The 18,742-nt window shown below is 46.5% G+C and overlaps 1 protein-coding gene across 3 annotated transcripts in view; it reads left to right on the top strand.

Moving 5' to 3' along the window:
• VWC2 (von Willebrand factor C domain containing 2) overlaps positions 1 to 18,742 on the top strand; it is a 2,156,493-nt gene that overhangs the window by 343,056 nt on the left and 1,794,695 nt on the right. Inside the window, exon 3 of one of the 3 annotated variants that reach the window (XM_075316552.1) lies at positions 18,352 to 18,534. The exons of the other annotated variants lie outside the window; for them this stretch is intronic. Coding sequence (XP_075172667.1) covers positions 18,352 to 18,534 — 183 coding nt within the window. The remainder of the gene's footprint in view (positions 1 to 18,351; positions 18,535 to 18,742) is intronic. 3 annotated transcript variants of the gene reach the window in all.

Here is an 18,742-nt window from a genome sequence, read left to right as displayed (position 1 = left end):
CCGCGCTGTCCCTGCAACCCTGCACCTCACCAACCCTGTCTCCCCATCACATCAACCAACCCCTACCCATGGAGGGGGAAAACAACATCCCAGCTGCTCTCTACCATCGCTCCCGGGATCCCCGTCACCAGCAGCGGTAGTGCCCATCTTCACCACGACCCGTGGGTGGCGTCACAGACTAAATCCCCCAAACCAACCACCCCTTTCACTCACGGGCGAGGAGCGCCGCTCGAGTCCCCGGATCCGGCCCACCGCTCGAGCCACCGAGCAGCAGCAGCAGCGCCGGACCCGAGCATTAGCGAGAGCGCAGCAGCGACGGCGTCCTCCTCACCCATGACAACTTGGCGTCACGAACAGGATTGAACCCCTCTACTTACCAGTAGAAGTGCGCTTTGTGATCTCCGCCGGCGGTGTCCGGGCGAAAATTTTGAAGCGCCACCATCTGGGCGCGAAATCTCCCGCTCGAGCATATTCTCCGAGCATGGAAGGCGCGAAGGCGAAGCCCCGCCCCCAACAAACGGAAGTGCTGAAGAGTACCAAGGGGGCGCGAGAGTGTGTCTGCCTGATGTAGCCGAGGCTATAAAAGCGGGGACGCCAGGACTCTGCATACAATTGGTTCCTGGAACACAGCCACGCATGATGTCCCGTCCGTCCGGCACCGTGGAAATCCCCGAGCCCACGCCAGGAACAGCGGCGTGGGTGGAAGCCCGTACCACACAGATGTGCTGCTGCCTTCAAGCCCAGGTCCAGTTCCTGATGGAGCGCTGGGTGGCTGAGATGGAGGAAGTGGCGGTGGCCGTGCGGAGACGCGAGGTAGAGACAGAGTTGGAGGAGCGGGTAAGCGACCCATGCCCCTATGTCCGAGAAGGACCGGTCACTGCGGCTGAGGGGCCCGGCCTGCGCCCGCTCACCCTCCTGCTTCCCCCGCCATCCGTACCGGCTGCTGTTGCCCCTCCGCTCGGTCCGCTACCCCCAACACCGGTAGCGGAAGCCAGCCCGTCCGCCCTAGAGGACTTGCCTGGGGGCGTTGTTCGGGAACGGCCTATGTCCCTCTCGCTACCGTGGAAGGCCCCGCGGGAAGTAGCCGTCCGCGACAAGGAGCCATCGGCCCCGGAAGTGGCCGCACCTGAAGCCGTCCCGGCTCCGTCAGTCTGCCCGGCCGTGGAAGAACTGGCCGCTGCTGGCCTGAAGGCTCAACTGGTGAGGTCTGCACGCCCTGAGTCCCCCGCCTCGGCTGAGGCTGCGCCGGGCCGCAACTGCAAAGCCGCAGTCCAGGCCATGTCACTGCAGGACCCCCACGAAAGAGAACCGGTAGTGGCCGGTGTGGGTGCGGTCCAGCGGGGCCCGACCCGGGCGCAGGGGTCTGCCAACGCCCCATACTGGGACAGGGAACCAAACCCGTTGGGCGGGAGATCGCCGCTAGAGAGCAGCAGAGGGCCAAAGTGATGGCGAGAGTGATCCAAGAGAAAGATGCACTCCGTCAGGCCACCTTTCGGGTGCGGGGCCCGGTGTACGCGGGTCAAGTCCGGCAGTTTGACCAACGGAGGGAGTTTGGCTTCAACTATGAGCCGGGCCTGGAGGCCGAAGTATTTGTAGCCCACCACAATGTCAACTCGCACCTCCCCACGGGCCATCCAGGTCGTGATTTATTGCCGGGCGACCTAGTGACTTATACCCGCCACTGCGGAGAGAGGGGCTGGTTCGCCCTGGATGTAAAACAGAGGAAGAGCCGCAGTGAGCAGACGCGGCCCCAGCCCCCTCCATCTCCACCAAGCCGTCCGGATGTGGAGCTAGAAGAGGTCCTGGAGGAGTATGACCTCAAGTAGTGGCAGCGGTCCGCCGTTGCAAGCAGTTGTCCCCCATTGGGACCCTCAGCAGTTTGAATGAATGACTCTAATGAACCGTGAACCTTTACCTGATTATCCATGTGATTATTCCGGCCGTTGCTGGCAAGTTGTCCCAGGAGGGACCCTATGTGTTTACAACCTGCATGAGAGACTACTCATGGACATGGCCGACAACTGGCAGGCCACCCACGAACTAGTGGGCTTGAAAATAAGTTGAGAGGTGATATTCCGCCTGAGCCGCCTCCGGAGAGGCAGATTGGAGGATGGGCCCGCAGAAGAGCAGGCTGGGGTCTGGCCACCACCAGGACCGGTGGCCATCCTCCGAGGGTCAGGGGTCCTCCAAGGACGTGGGGTCCCCTGAAGTGACAGCCGGGGGCGAGTAACCGTACCCGTTCCCGCTCAGGCAGCCTGAACCTGGACTGGGGTCAAGGGGTGCTGCCCACTTCTTAGGGGCAGCATCAGGGCTAGGTTGCTTGGGTGGGAGAGCGGAAGAAATCCGTCCGTCCATCTGTCATTATTAAAATTGTTTATGGTTATATGTGCAACGTTTAAGTGTCCTCACAAGAAGTGCTTATGTTTGAAATGTTTCCATGTTATATCTTTTTACAGTTTTTGAAAAGAAAAATAAAACCAGTGATGGACGGGCAGCCCGCGGACGGTCTGCATTTCACCAAGGGGGAATGTGGCGCCCTGGCCTAGCCAGGTCGTCACAGATAACATACAAACACCCCCACCCCCCACTAGACAGGGACACCAGCCAAACAAAAACCCTTGTTGCCTCCCTCCAGTGTCTGATGTCCACACCAGGTGGGGTGGAGCTAAGTGGTTGGCCCCACCCACCGAGGAGTTCACAGGGCTGGAGGTGGGAAAAGGGGGAGTTGAGTTTTAGGAGTCGAAGTGAGAGGAACAAACACTTGGGTGCCTGGGTTTGTGGCCCAGGCACTGACAGCAAGGTTTTCAGATGGTGGTGGCCGTCTGCAGGAGTGGTGGAGCAACGTGGAACCGTAGGACTGGGGTCGGGCGACAGCCCGCCGGTATCGACTGGGGAGCGAAGTGAAGCCAGCACACACAGGCAGGGCCATCGGACCCCGACCAGGCTTGGAGCCGCCGACAATAGTCAGATCCGAATGTGACTAGAACCCCAGGGGTTTCACAACAGTAAAAGTCCCGATTGAAGGCAACCGCCCACACCGTGAGGGTACACAGCTACCGCCTAAGGCTAGAGACCCAAGGGCCAGCGCCTTTGGGCAAACGGGCTCCTCCGGTACCCATACACTGGGGAGCGGACTACCGTTGGGAATCCATAGTAATCAGAAAGAGAACATCAAGGTGCAGGGAAAGACAGCCGCCATTACCTGTCCGAGGAGAACACTGCAGCCAGCTGCGGGACCCGTCCATCCAGCTGTTTGGTTTACCGAGGACTTTATACCTTTCTTGCTGAGTGAGTACACCCGTGCCATCTGGCACCGCGCCGCGCTGTCCCTGCAACCCTGCACCTCACCAACCCTGCCTCCCCGTCACATTATCGGGCCCCGGGACCACCAACCCCTACCCACGGAGGGGGAAAACAACATCCCAGCTGCTCCCTACCATCGCTCCTGGGATCCCCGTCACCAGCAGCAGTGGTGCCCATCTTCACCACGACCCGTGGGTGGCGTTACGGACTAAATCCCCCAAACCAACCACCCCTTTCACTCAGCAGCAGCAGCGCCGTAACCGAGCGTTAGCGAGAGCGCAGCAGCGACGGCGTCCTCCCCGCCCGCGACACTTCTCTTTGCCAACAAGCTTTTTGGAAATGGAAATTTTATTTTCCAGCAGGACTTGGCACCTGTCGACACTTTTCAAGAAAGAGGTTGTCCAGCACCATCCGTTTTGACTTATTAATCCACGTCAGACTTCTTCATTTCATAAGAAATAACTTTTATTGTCCATATTTAAAATCATGCTTAAAAACACGTCTTGTCTTACGCATTTCAATCTCCCAAGAGCTCTTACTCATAGCATAGGCTAACATAAAATGACTGAGCTATATGTGCACAAAGACCAATACTTACAAGAAACTCCTCCCTGGATTAACTCATTCCATTCTCAGCTGTTATAAGTTGAAAACAATTGATATGTCAAAAAATACCTCTCAGATATAACATATTACTCATACAAAGATTAAGCTATTCCTATTCAATACTTATATCTTGGTATATACAACGCATTGAGTGAAAAAAAGGGGCTTTCAGCTAACCAGTTTGTTGCAGATTCAGCTGGATAGAAGCTCCAGGACGTTGCTCAGTAGACAATGGAGGCTGTAGACAATCAAAGTGAGGAGGACTCCAGCACAAAACATCCATGCAGACAAAAATTTGTGAGGATTAAAAAATCATCTTTAATTCCTAGTAGATAAAATACAGTACATGGTGAGGATAAAATTTCCTATGATTGACGCGTTTCAGACGCTGGATCTTTAGTCATAATCATGATTATGATTAAAGACCCACTGTCTGAAACACGACAATCATAGGAAACAATCATTGGAAATTTTATCCTCACCATGTATTTTATCTACTAGGAATTAAAGAGGATTTTTTAATCCTCACAAATTTTTGTCTGCATGGACGTTTTGTGCCAGAGTCCTCCTTACTTTGATTATATACAATGCATTCCATAATATTTGTATTTTGGTTATTTAAGTACAAATAAATAAATTAAATCCTCCTGTCCTTCCACCGTTATTAGATTTTTTTTGCTGATATTTTCTGTTAAGCTAATATATAAGCATATAATATTTTTCCAAAGTAATATTTTCTAGTTGGTATAATACAAATCAACCACTCCTAATATAAGCGGGCTTTACACGCTGCGACATCGCCCGAGCGATCTCGTTGGTGTCACAGAATTTGTGACGCCCATCCGGTCGCTTTAGAGATGTCTTTGCGTGTGACACCTATGAGCGATTTTGAATCGTCACAAAAACGTTCAAAATCGCTCATCGGTGACATGGGGCTCCATTCTCAAATATCGCTGCTGATCGGTGTACGAAGTAGTTTGTCGCTCCTGCGGCAGCACACATCGCTATCTGTGACACCGCAGGAACGAGGAACCTCACCTTACCTGCGACCGCCGACATTGAGGAAGGAAGGAGGTGGGCGGGATGTTACGTCCCGCTCATCTCCACCCCTCCACTTCTATTGGGCGGCGGTTCATTGACGCTGCTGTGACGTCGCTGTGACACTCAACGAACCTCCCCCTTAGAAAGGAGGCAGTTCGCCGGTCACAGCGACGTCGGTAGGCAGGTAAGTAGTGTGATGGGTCCGCGCGATGTTGTGCGCCACGGGCAGCGATTTGCCCGTGTCGCACAACTGATGGGGGCGGGTACGCACGCTGGCGATATTGGTCACGATATCGCAGCGTGTAAAGGGGCCTATACAGTCTCCAGGAATATACCCACAAACAAACTCCACAACATCCATCTAATTACTTTACTACAGTGGAAGCTTGGTTAACGAGAACAATCCCTTCTGGGAGTGTGCTTGTTAACCAAGTTACTCGTTCAGCAAAGCAAGATTTCCCATAGGAAATCATTGCAATGCAGACAATTCGTTCCACAACTTGTTAAATGTCCCATCCTAGTGCCGTGTTGTGCCATTCCACACACGTACAAACACACACACAAACGCACAAATACACACGCACGCACAAACACACATGCAAAAACACAGATTATGCTCACCTTACCTTCCGTTCCCTCGCCGGTCTCCTGGAACTTGCAGTTTGCCCGTATAAGATGTGTATCAGGTAACGAAGGTGACCGATGCCGGACCTTCCGCACTCAGCGCGTTGATGTCAAAGATAGGAGCCGCTTGCCTCTGATTGGCCAGTGCATTGCCTTTGAGTATTGCCTGACAGGGGAAGTTCCTCCCTCGTCGCAATGGTTACCAGATACACATCCTGTGGAGGGAGGACCTTCCCCTGTCAGCCGCTACTCAAAGGCAGCGTGCTGGCCAATCAGAGGCAAGTGGCTCCTGCCTTTGACGTCAGCGCGCTGAGTGTGGAAGGTCCGGCATCGATCGCCTTGGTTACCCTATACATACAAGTTTCTGGAAGCTGGCGAGGGAACGGAAGGTAAGGTGAGCAAAATATGTGCGTGTGCGTGCGTGTTTGTTTGTGTGTGTTTGTGCGTGCTTGTGTGTGTTTGTGTGGACCGCAAGAGCAGGTTAGAGCGCTGCGGATGTATGGAACCGGAAGTGTGTGCGGTGAGTATTTTGCTCATACAGCAAGGCTTTTTCGTAAACCGAGTTACAAATTTACAGAAAGCTTTACTCGTTAGGTGAAATACTCGCTAACTGGGTTACTCGTTAAGCGAAGTTCCACTGTATAAGTAAGATAGATCCACCATACTTTACCCTGGAGTTAGATCATTTTTATCCTGCAGTTGGATAGTTTATATTCAATATTTTCTGTTAAACTGCTATATACAGTATGTGTGTAATATAATATGTTTTACCTTATATATTTTTCCCTAGATGTTTTAATAAAAATAATGTAGATCACTCCTATAATTTAGTCCTTCTGGCCTGCTAGTTTGTAAGTAAGATATCCAAAAGGCTTCTCGTGCTCTCAGATGAGTCTTCCAGTTACCATTCCTTACTGGTCTATTAACTTTTTCTATCACTGATATTTCCAGATCAGTAGTTTGTCCGGCATGTTTGGAGGCAAAATGTCGACATAAACCTGACAGAGATTTTTTATTTTTTTCCCCGGTATTTGACAAATCTGCAATATGCTCAGTTACCCTTACTTTTAATTTTCGTATGGTAGACCCCACGTACTGAAGTTTGCATGTAGTGACATATATAACGTGTGTTGTGTTACAGCTTATCAGACTTTTAATTTGATAGGATTTACCCGTAACGTAGGATGTAATATATGTGGATTTCTTTATGTATCGACATAACTCATATCTGGGAAAACCACATTTATAACAAGCCAGACAGTCTAACCATGTGTTAGTTGATTGTGATTTATTTGATTTCTACATACTCGGGTATATTAAATTTCCCAAAGTTCTATTTCTTTTCGGTACAAAATGAATTCCTCCATCCTATATGGTAGCTATTTTAGAATCCTGGTGTAATGTAGGTACAGTATATGTTTCTCTATAATTTGAACTATACATTCATATTCCTGTGAAAAAGGAGTGGAAAATGTAATTTTGTTCTTTTAAAGAGATTCATTATTTTTATTTTTATTTTTGAAATATTCTGCCCTAGTTTTTGAACTTGTAATATTTTCTGCTCTGCGTAAGATTTTCATAGCATACCCTCTATTTTTCAATCTATTTTTAATTTGATTTGTTGTTCTTCGATAATCAGCTACTTCACTACATGCCCTCCTTGCTCTTACAAATTCTCCCACTGGTAAATTTCTTAGAACATGATTGGGGTGACCACTAGACGCATGTAGTATGGTGTTCCCTGATATAGGTTTTCTATATAATGTTGATATGATCGTATTAGTGGATTTATCGTGTCTCACTAGTATATTAGTGGATTTATCGTGTCTCACTAGTATATCCAAAAAGGGTGTGGCCTCTTTTTTCTTTCCGGTTACAAACGATAAATTCATGTTATTATCATTAAGGAATATTTGAAAATCATGATTATCGATTGCTTGATCACATACAAAAATCAGATCGTCGATATAACAACCCATTCACAAAATATTATCACCACATGATTAGAAATAGGGATGAGCGAATGTATTCGCCACTATTCGGTATCTGACGAATAATAGGGTATCCGAGGTATTAGCTATCCGACGGCTAATATGGTATTCGCTCTGGTACTTTCATTTTCGTTTCTGGACTTCCTGGCGCCATTTTCCAGCCAATAAACACATCTGATGTTGCTTGCCCTCACAGTAACACCGCAGCCATCTTTGTTATGGTGTTACTGTGATTGGCTTGGCCGCACAGCGTCACAGGGGCTATATAAGGCAGCCGACATTTTGTGCACGCATTAATTCCTGAGCTGACGGTGTAGTGAGACTGTACTGTGTGCAGTACAGAGTTTTTCCAGCCAACTAATACTAGTCCTTCTAAGGGCTGAAGCTATTTAGCAATACCTGTTAGCGACTGTGTAAATCATAGAAATAGGTATAGGAACAGTAAAGTTTGTTCTAGGAGATAGTGTTCCTGCTGCAGAATCCAAAATTGTCCTTTTAAGGGCTGAAGACAGTGTTCAATGTGTGCTAGCAGCTGTGTAAATCATAGAACTGCTGCTACCGCAAAAAAATTCCTCTTCTTAGTGCTGCATACAGTCTGTTCCTGCAGTGTGTGATATAGGGACAGCTTACTCACAGGCAGGGAGAGATTTAAAGCTGTCCTGACTAGAGTTGAGCGCGGTTCGCGGTTCGAGGTTCTCCAGTTCGCGGCTCGAGTGATTTTGGGGGCTGTTCTAGAGAGAACTAGAACTCGAGCTTTTTGCTAAAGCTCAATAGTTCTAGATACGTTCGAGAACGGTTCTAGCAGCAAAAAGACCAGCTAATTACTAGCTGGCTTTCCGCTGTAATAGTGTAGGTCACTCTGTGACTTACACTATTATAAAATTTCAGTGTATAGTGTGCGGGAACAGCGCATTCAGATCACTGCTGTTTGGATAATGGCGATCGCCATTTTTTTTTTTTTCCTTGTCTTCCTTCCCTAAGCGCGCGCGTGTAGTGGGGCGCGCCAGCATGTCAGCCAATCCCAGACACACACACAGCTAAGTGGACTTTTAGCCAGAGAAGCAACGGCATGTGTGATAGGACGTCCATGTCACATGTCCCTGCATTATAAAAACGTCTGCCTGCATTGCACACTCAAACTCATTGTTACTAAGCTATTATACTAGCAAACACTGAGTGAACTTAGTGGCATCATAAAAGTGGCTGTTGGACTTCTGTATTGTCCCACTAGTGCAAAGATATTTGCAGCACGTCTGCCTGCATTGCACACTCAAACTCATTGTTACTAAGCCATTATACTAGCAAACACTGAGTGAACTTAGTGGCATTCTAAATGTGACTGTTGGACTTCTGTATTGTCCCACTAGTGCAAAGATATTTGCAGCACGTCTGCCTGCATTGCACACTCAAACTCATTGTTACTAAGCCATTATACTAGCAAACACTGAGTGAACTTAGTGGCATCATAAAAGTGGCTGTTGGACTTCTGTATTGTCCCACTAGTGCAAAGATATTTGCAGCACGTCTGCCTGCATTGCACACTCAAACTCATTGTTACTAAGCCATTATACTAGCAAACACTGAGTGAACTTAGTGGCATCATAAAAGTGGCTGTTGGACTTCTGTATTGTCCCACTAGTGCAAAGATATTTGCAGCACGTCTGCCTGCATTGCACACTCAAACTCATTGTTACTAAGACATTATAATACCAAAAATTGAGTAAACTTAGTGGCATACAAGAAGTGGCTGTTGTACTCCATTAGTGCCCCACTGGTGCAAATCTATGTGCAGCACCACTGCATGACACCCTCCTGCTCTGTTTTTAATAAGCTATAATGATAGCAAAAAATGCTGCCATTTAGTGGCATACAAGAACTGGCTTTTGTATTTCATTATTGTCCCACTGGTGCCAAGCTATTTCTAGCACCTGTGCAGGACACCCTCCTGCTCTGTTTTTAATAAGCTATAATGATAGCAAAAAATGCTGCCATTTAGTGGCATACAGGAACTGGCTGTTCCAAAAAGAAGAAAATCCAGCACTCGTGTCCAAAAATTGTGTAAAATCTTGCTTTTTTATTTAATTCATAATAAAATGGAAATGTATCATATCCATAGAGTATAAAAAATCCCCATACAGATGAGATGAGATGTCAGGGGGGTACGCGTTTCGAGCTACATGCTCTTAATCTCAATCCACATTGAATAGACAACCAAATGGAGATTTAAAGGAACACGAGTTTTGGACACGAGTGGTGGATTTTCTTCTTCTTGGAGTTTCACAGCCGGGCTGGCTTTACCGTGCACCTGTCTTCTATGGGAGTCTCCATGATGTCTGGGTGAGCTGATTCTATCCCTTTGTTTCCTTGTTGTTATGGCCTTCGTGCTCCCCTGATATAAGGAATATTTCTACAATATAAATGTGTGTTGGATCACACTGACGGACTTTATTTTGAATATGGAGACCCCTAACCCTAATATTTCTACGAATACTGATGATTTTTTCAATGTCAATTGTCAGACAAGACTTAACAGAGCAGCAAACATTTTTCTACATAAAACTGGGGAAACAACCTCACAGGATCAAAATGATTTGAATGCCTTAATGCACCAATTGGAGAAACATATGACATCTCGGCTAAAAACATGGTGGGATTTTAAAACCTTATCTGCTTACTTAGAACAGAGAATGATCCCCAGAGGGCTGAGGATAAAGAAACGCCCTACCACTGAATTTGATGCTGATTTTCTGAAGGAATGGGACAATGCCCTCTCTGAATGTTCCCTTAAGGTACCGTCACACTAAACAACTTACCAGTGATCCCAACCAACAACGCAACTTGATAAGGATCGCTGGTAAGTTGCTAAGAGGTCGCTGGTGAGATGTCACACAGTCAAACCTTACAACAATGCACCAACGATCCTGAAATCCATAAACAACTTGTGCAACAACATCGTTGGTCACTGAGACCTGTCACATTGAACGATTAACAACATATAGGCGTGCATCTACGTTGCCTTCTCCGCGCCCCCTCTGCTCCTATTGGTAATCGTAAGTACGTTATGACTGGGCGGTGACTTTCTCTTCTTCCAGCGATAAGGTTCTGGATTGCAGATCGCAGTAGAGTACTCAGGGCTGTTATATGCAAACCGCTAGCGGGATCACTGCTGCGACGCGGTTTATACCGTTTGTGGGCGCTCGTGCGACATCACGTCATGACGTTTCTCCCGTCGTCTTTGAAGTCTGGTGGGCGGTGTTGATTTTCTATTATGTTTAGAGGTGGAAACATCGCTCCAGGAGCTGCCAGTAATCAGCACATAAGTGAGTATTTTTTTTTTTTTGCACTGATGCATCAGCTGATTGTATAATCGGCTTTTATACAATTAGCTGATGTGTGATGTGCTTCAGCCCCTAGAACCTGACACATCATCTGATCGCTTTGCCTTGCAGCAAACCGATCAGATGATATTGGATCCGGATTGGACGGTGCGGGACCCTTGACCCAGGATTACTGCGGAGGGGGGTTCTTTATTTCAATAAAGATGTAGTCACTAATTGTGTTGTGTTTTATTTCTAATAAAAATATTTTTCTGTGTGTTGTGTTTTTTTTTTATCTTTACTAGAAATTCATGGTGGCCATGTCTAATATTGGCGGGACACCATGAATTTCGGGCTTAGGGCCAGCTATACAGCTAGCCCTAATCCCATTATTACCCGGCGACCCACCCGGCATCCCACCCGGCATCAGGGCAGCTGGAAGAGTTGGATACAGCGCCAGAAGATGGCGCTTCTATGAAAGCGCCATTTTCTGGGGTGGCTGCAGGACTGCAATTCACAGTGGGGGTGCACAGAAAGCATGGGCACCCTGCACTATGGATTCCAATCCCCAGCTGCCTAGTTGTACCCGGCTGGACTCAAAAAATTGGGCGAAGCTCACGTCATTTTTTTAAAAAAATTATTTCATGAAATTCATGAAATAATTAAAGAAAAAAATGCTTCCCTATATTTTTGGTTCCCAGCCGGGTACAAATAGGCAGCTGGGGGTTGGGGGCAGCCCGTACCTGCCTGCTGTACCCGGCTAGCATACAAAAATATGGCGAAGCCCACGTCATTTTTTTTGTTTGGGGGGGCAAAGAAATCCTGCATACAGTCCTGGAAGGAGGATGCTGAGCCTTGTAGTTCGACAGCTGCTGTGTGCTCTCCTGTATACACTATTGGATGGATGATGCTGAGCCTTGTAGTTCGACAGCTGCTGTCTGCTCTCCTGCATACACTATTGGATGGAGGATGCTGAGCCTTGTAGGTCTGCTCCCCCTGACTCTCCCTCAAGCATACAGTCCTGGATGGAGCATGCTGAGCCTTGTAGTTATGCAGCTGCTGTCTGCTTTCCTGCATACACTATTGGATGGAGTATGCTGAGCCTTGTAGTTCTGCAGCTGTCTGCTCTTCTGCATACACTAGTGGAGAATGAAGAACACATTGAAGGAGGAAATGACATCAGACCTTTTTTTTTGTTCACTGATAAAAACCGCATAAAGACGCAGTGAGCAAAAACGCAGCAAAACGCGTGCGTTTTTTGCCGGGTTTGTTTTGACACGGGTGCGTTTTTGTGCGGTTTTTGCAGCAAAAAACGCACTAAAACGCAGCGTCAAAAAAACGCAGTGTGTGAACCTAGCCTTACCATTTAGTGAACATGGTAAATATAATATCCCCCCCAAAAAAAAAAAGGTAGGATCACCCTTTTTTTTTAATATTTTCGACACTGGTTTTTTTTTTCTTTCACGTTTTCAAGAACACTATACAGTGGAACCTTGCTTAACGAGAACAATCCGTTCTGGGACTGTGCTTGTTAATCAAGGTACTCGTTCAGCAAAGCAAGATTCCTCATAGGAAATCATTGCAATGCTCACGATCCGTTCCACAACTTCTAAAATGTCCCATCCTGATCCCCTATTCTGTCATTCCACACATGCACAAACACACACAAACACACACAAACACACATGCACGCATGCACATGCACATATTATATGCTCACCTTACCTTCCGTTCCATCGCAGGTCTACTGGTACTTGCTGTTCTCTGGTACGGGGCCGGACTGTGTATCATGTTACCATAACGACAAGGCAGGAACTTCCCGGCCAAAGCGCTGACGTCAAAGGCAGAGCCGCTTGCCTCTGATTGACCAGCGCGCTGCCTTTCCTTAGCGGTGACAGGAAGTTCCTTCCTCGTCGCTATGGATGCAGATACACAGCATGGACTGGAGCAGCCCGGCGCACTACAGCACACAGGAGGCCGGCGATGAAACGAAAGGTAATCATATTATGTTATATTATATGCTCACCTTACCTTCCGTTCCATCGCATGCCTCCTGGGCCTTGTAGTTCACCGTGAGGACGTCGCGATGTACCCGGGAAATACAAGAACCATGATGCCGGCGGTGCAACGGAAGGTAAGGTGAGCATAATACTGTATGTGTGTGCGTGCGTGCGTGCGTGTTTGCGCGTACATGTGTGTGTTTGTGTGGACTGCAAGTGCGGGTCAGAGTGTGGTGGATGTACAGAACCGGAAGTGTGTGCGGTGAGAATTTTGCTCGTACAGCAAAGCTTTCTCATAAAGCGGGTTACAAATTTACAGAAAGATTTGCTTGTATAGCGAAATTCTCGTTAGGTGGGTTACTCGATTAGCGAGGTACCACTGTATGGTTAAACTTATGGTTTCCTTAAAAGGGAACCTGTCACCACTTTTTTGGGCTGTAAGCTGTGGCCATCACCATCACAGAGCTGTTATATACAGCATTATAACATGCTGTATAGGAGCCCAGGCTGCTGTGAGCAAACAAAAAACAATTTAGAGAACTAATGGTCCCACTGTGGTGGCATAGGGTCAGGAGGCGTAAGTTGTTCATTGCAATGCACAGTGTAGATCAAATGCTAATATATTCAAAAGAAAATAATCACATTAGAAATACAGTTTGCATATCAGAGGGAGAAGGTGGCAAAAAAGAGCTAATTACCCCTGGTAAAGTCTGATATGCAAACTTGATTATACGTAAATTTCTGATATGCTCCTGTGGTCTAAGTGGTATAATGGGATTATTTTCTCTTTGCATATATTAGCATTTGATCAACACCCTCTTTGCAAAAACCATGCTGTGTAATCGCGTTTGTAGTGTTGTCCGTTGACTTGACTATCGTTGTTATCTCAGTGCATATCAAAGTGACAGTAGAAGCCTTGTGGGGAAGGTGGCAAAAAAGAGCTAATTACCCCTGGTAAAGGCTGATATGCAAACTTGAGTATACATAAATTTCAGATATGCTCCTGTGGTATAATGGGATTATTTTCTCTTTGCATATATTAGTATATTAGCATTTGATCAACACCCTCTTTGCAAAAACCATGCTGTGTAATCGCGTTTGTAGTATGGTCCATTGACTTGACTATCATTGTTATCTCAGTGCATATCAAAGTGACAGTAGAAGCCTTGTGCACAAGCCATATGATCTTCTATTTAAATTAAATCAAAGAATTTTGCTGATTGGGCATTGCTTTTTGTATCTTGTTTTTTCAATGTCTGCTACTTTGAGGCAAGGGGTCCCCATGTGTCTGGTACCCCAAGAGAAAAGGTTTGTTAAACATACTTGAGAAAAAGGGATTTACACGCACCAACAAATCTAACGATGTGTCTGCGGGGTCACGTCATAAGTGACGCACATTCGGCGTCGTTAGTGTTGTATCGTGTGACAGCTATGTGCGATTGCGATTAAACGTAAAACCGTTCCTTGCTTGAACATCGTTCAAAAGCTAAAAATTGAACGTCGGGTTGATCAATGTTCCCGAGTCTGCACACATCGCAGTGTGTGACACCCCGGGAGCATTGAACGACAGCATACCTCAGTACAGCTCATACCGCATTACAGTACGAAATCGTATGCGGAATTGTATGGTGTACAGCAGGCTTAAGCCATGGAGGCCTGGAGTTATCCGCTCAATAGAAGTTTTCTCCTATACCTAGGACCACCTCCAGCTGTACCACCACCGCAACCTGCTCCACCATCTGCTGGTACACCATCTCCTGCGGGTTTTTACTTACAGTCTCTGTAAACCACTCCCGGGTGCTGGCCACCGTGAAAGTTAACAGTTATGGTAGTGGTCTTGCTTCCTCAGGACTTTAGTATCACTTGTGCTTGACCTGTGAGCCAGCTTTGTGCATCTTGTAGTGTGTAGGCCCTGTGGCCTGTATGGTGATACTACTCATGTGGTCCTAGTCATGTGCAATGTCTCATGTGTGTACTGTATGGCAGTACTTCTCATGTGGAAGTACTCATGTGCTATGTCTCATGTGGGCACTGTATGCTGGTACTACTGATGTGGTACTACTCATGCGCATTGTCCATTGCCCTGACTATAGTTTGTATAATGATGCATATCACAGTGACATTATTGAAAATGTTATACTTTTTGCCAGTGTTCAAGCCATAAGTGTGTGTATTTATAGTGCCTATCTTTCTGAAATAAACCCCCTCTCATTTTTTCAACACACAGAACTTTCAAATTTTTCAGTCAATCTACCCATATCTTCCCCTAGCTGAATACCACCCCTTCACTGACCGGACCTCAACCCAACACATTACCCAGCCTTATTCGGGCAGCTACAAGCTGTATGCATTAAAGGCAGCAACAATTTTGAAAACCAAAAACATGTTTATTAACATTAAACAAATAAGGCAACAAGCAAACAAACAAAACATGTTAAAAGAATAAAAAAAAAACAAAAAAACTACAAATCTTGGTAATAAGAGTCTGAAAAGGAACATCGTTCACCAGGTATCGGAAAATGTTGGGTCGATTGCGATCCCATGGGATAATGTGGATGAAGCCTCCTTGGTGTGCTCTGCATAGGCTCTTGAGAGGCATTCCATGAAGGGTATGACAATGGAGTTGGGTCTAACACGGTAGATTTGTCCGTCAGTTTCCCCTCTGCTGCTTGATTTAGAGCCTCAAACATCACTCTTTCTGCATGCCTTCTTTGTATTGGGTCCAGCTGCTTTAGTCTTTCATCTGCTAATTGTGTAAAACCGCACTTGGCGTTATTTTTTTCTTGATTTAAAATTGTGTTCGCCAAAGCGATAAGTTTTGCAGAATTAGAGCTGGAAGACGAAGTGGTGGGTTTTCTTTTACGCGATGAGCATTGTCGCACAGCTTGACTGTTTTGTTCTTCGGCATAATCTACATGTTGAGTGATGGTAATAGCATCATTCGCACCTGTTGGTGTGTCCACATCTTGAAAGTGGTCCTGCACAAGGAAGACAAATATTATGTTAAAGCAAACCCAGAAAATAATTTTAAAACTTACAGCAACACCCAAATACAGTTTTGTGTTTTTGCATTGGATATCCTAACCGGCAGGCACATGGGTACACGTTAGGGAAGTAATACAGGATAAGAAATGTCGTTCAACAGTATGCAAAATACAAAGTTTAAATGCTAATTATAGGTAAGAAAAAAAAGGTACTTACATCTCCGACAGGAGACTGTGATCGGACCTCAGCCTCTTCTTCCTCCTCCACCGTTATCATCGATTCCAGTGGACGAGGAATCTCTTGATCTCTTGTGAAGCTCATCAAGTCATAATACCAGAGCTTTGGAACATATAGTTCCTCAGTTCCGGCACCTGACTTTGATGAGTGCTCCACCTTATTTAATTCTCTTTTAAAGACTGTGCGGAGGGCCTGTATTTTCTTTTTAACCACGGTCTCATCCACGGTTTCTGTTGGGTTATATTTCTTGACAAGGTCGACCAGTTTAAGATAGGCATCCCTTTTTTTATATCTGTTACTGTAGTCTGCTGACTTTATTTTCCATAAACAGGGCAGGGAGCGATACATCTCTAGCAAGTCTCTAATAAAATCTTGGCTATTAGAAGACATCTGAAAACAGAAAAGTGAACAGTGTTACCAAAAGAATACATGTAACATTTTTGAAAACTCATAAACCACAATAGAAAAGCCCTAGCATTGAAAGGCATGGCACTACACAATGGTTGCCCTTGGCAAAGCATATCTGAAAAATCATAAACCACATTAGAAATGCCCAAGCATTGGAAGAATATGGCAATCAACAAGGGTTGCCCTTGGCAAAGCTTATGTACACAAATAAAAACCTAGGCCTCCATTTGCTTGCAAGCCTAAAAAGCCTTAGCACAATGCAGAACACAATCATGATTGCATAGAATTGATATTAACAAATATATAATATATCACACTATTAAATATTTAAAAAGTAATATAATTAATACAAGAACGCAACTACGATCTCAATTTGAGCTCGCAAACATACTTTGCAAAGTAAGTAGTTTAGATCCACAAAGAACAGACTTGCGACTCAGATGGGAACGCAGAGGTAAATCCAGATGAATGCATTTGGAATCGCTAATTCGCTCCCTTTTATATAGAGACAGGGTCATCCAATCACAGCGCATCAGTCGTCCAATCACAGCGCATCAGTGGCCGCCAATCAGAGAATGACAACGCATCAGTGGCCACTGTAGAGAATGACAATTCAGAATGGCAGACAATTCAGAATGGCCGACGCAGACATTATTATATCGTGGTAAAAATACATGAAACTAGCCCGATTCGCTGATTTCATGTCACGTAGCGAACGCAGCTGCGTCCCCGGTGTTGCCATTCTTGGTCGCAATTGCGTCACGCAAGTCCTTTGCGTCGACGTTAGAATTCTATTGGACGGCGCTGATTTGTGTTGGGCGGGTCTAATGTTGTTGTTGTGGCCTACTGAAATATGGCAGCTAGAAGTCGGTCATCAGCTTGGGGAGAGGCAGAAGTAATATATCTAATTAAAAATGTGGACAACAGAGATTATGATTGTGTTGGACACCATGTCCATCCTGTGCTCCACAAGAAGGCAGTGCTGAGGAGGATTAGTAGGGGCCTTTTGAGTAAATTTGGGGTGCAGCGTTCAACTACACAAATAAGGAAGAAGCTCTCAGATCTGCGTTACAGGTCTAGCAACCGCATTGCCAGCATCCGTTCTCAAAGCCAGCTCCAACCTGGTGAGTGGTGTTAACTAAAGTTGTTTGAATGTCCACTAATATTGGGGCTGGCGGATCACTGACATATTTATAAAAGAGTCCGATCTGCGCCGTAATCCAGTGCCAATATAAGTCAATGGGGTCCGGCCCGGGGATAGCGCATAAACATTGCGGATCTGGACGTTAAGGCTATGTGCACACGTTGCGTAAATCCATGCAGTTACGCTGCGCTTTGCAGCGCAGCGTAACTGCATGCGTCCTGCGTCCCCTGCACAGTCTATGGAGATTGTGCAGGGGCCGTGCGCACGTGGCGTTTTAGAGCGCGGCGCTTCTGCTACTGCCGAAGCGCTGCGTAAAAAGAAGTGACATGTCACTTCTTTCCTGCGCTTTGCCGGCAGCTCCTGCTCTGTCTATGGGAGGAGCTGCAGGCAGAGCGCATGGAATCGGCTTTCACTACGGACATTTCTGCATCGATTTAAAGCGCACGTGTGCTCTTCAGATCGCTGCGGAAATTTCTGCAGTGACTGTACGCAACGTGCACACATAGCCTAACAGTCCGGGTCCGCTCAGCACTAGTGTTAACATTGGTTTGCCCAGTATATGGTGGCTCTTTAACATGAGTAGTACCACATGAGTAATTACACCCACATGAGACACAGCACATGAGTAGTACCACAAGAGTACTTATTGTGAGTTACCCCCATGTGCAAATATTACAAGGTATAATTTTATCCAGAGCCGCAGCCCCAGCAGGACCCACCTCCAGACCCGGAGCCGCAGCTGGAGCCTCCACCAGACCTGGAGCCACAGCTGGAGCCTACACCAGACCCGGAGCCACAGCAGGATCCACCAGCAGAGGCGGAGCACCAGCAGGAGCCACCTTCAGTCTCTCCCTCCTCACTTCATGTCATCGGAGCAGGTTTGCCTTACGTTAATTTTTAAAGTTAAAAATAGGGGCATATAACTTTGACACGATAGAGCTATCTTACCCACAGCTCCCAGATTTCCCATGATCTGAAATCCCTCTATCAGCACCCAGCTTTCCTATGTTCTGATATCCATCTTGTCCTCGGCAAAGTGCTTCCCCGTGCTCTGCTATACATCTTTCACTCAGCACCCAGCTTTCC

Source organism: Anomaloglossus baeobatrachus, chromosome 6, assembly GCF_048569485.1.
Source record: "Anomaloglossus baeobatrachus isolate aAnoBae1 chromosome 6, aAnoBae1.hap1, whole genome shotgun sequence".
NCBI classification, from domain to species: domain Eukaryota; kingdom Metazoa; phylum Chordata; class Amphibia; order Anura; family Aromobatidae; genus Anomaloglossus; species Anomaloglossus baeobatrachus.
Note: the sequence above shows the minus strand (reverse complement) of the source record. Positions and strands in the feature narration are given on the sequence as shown.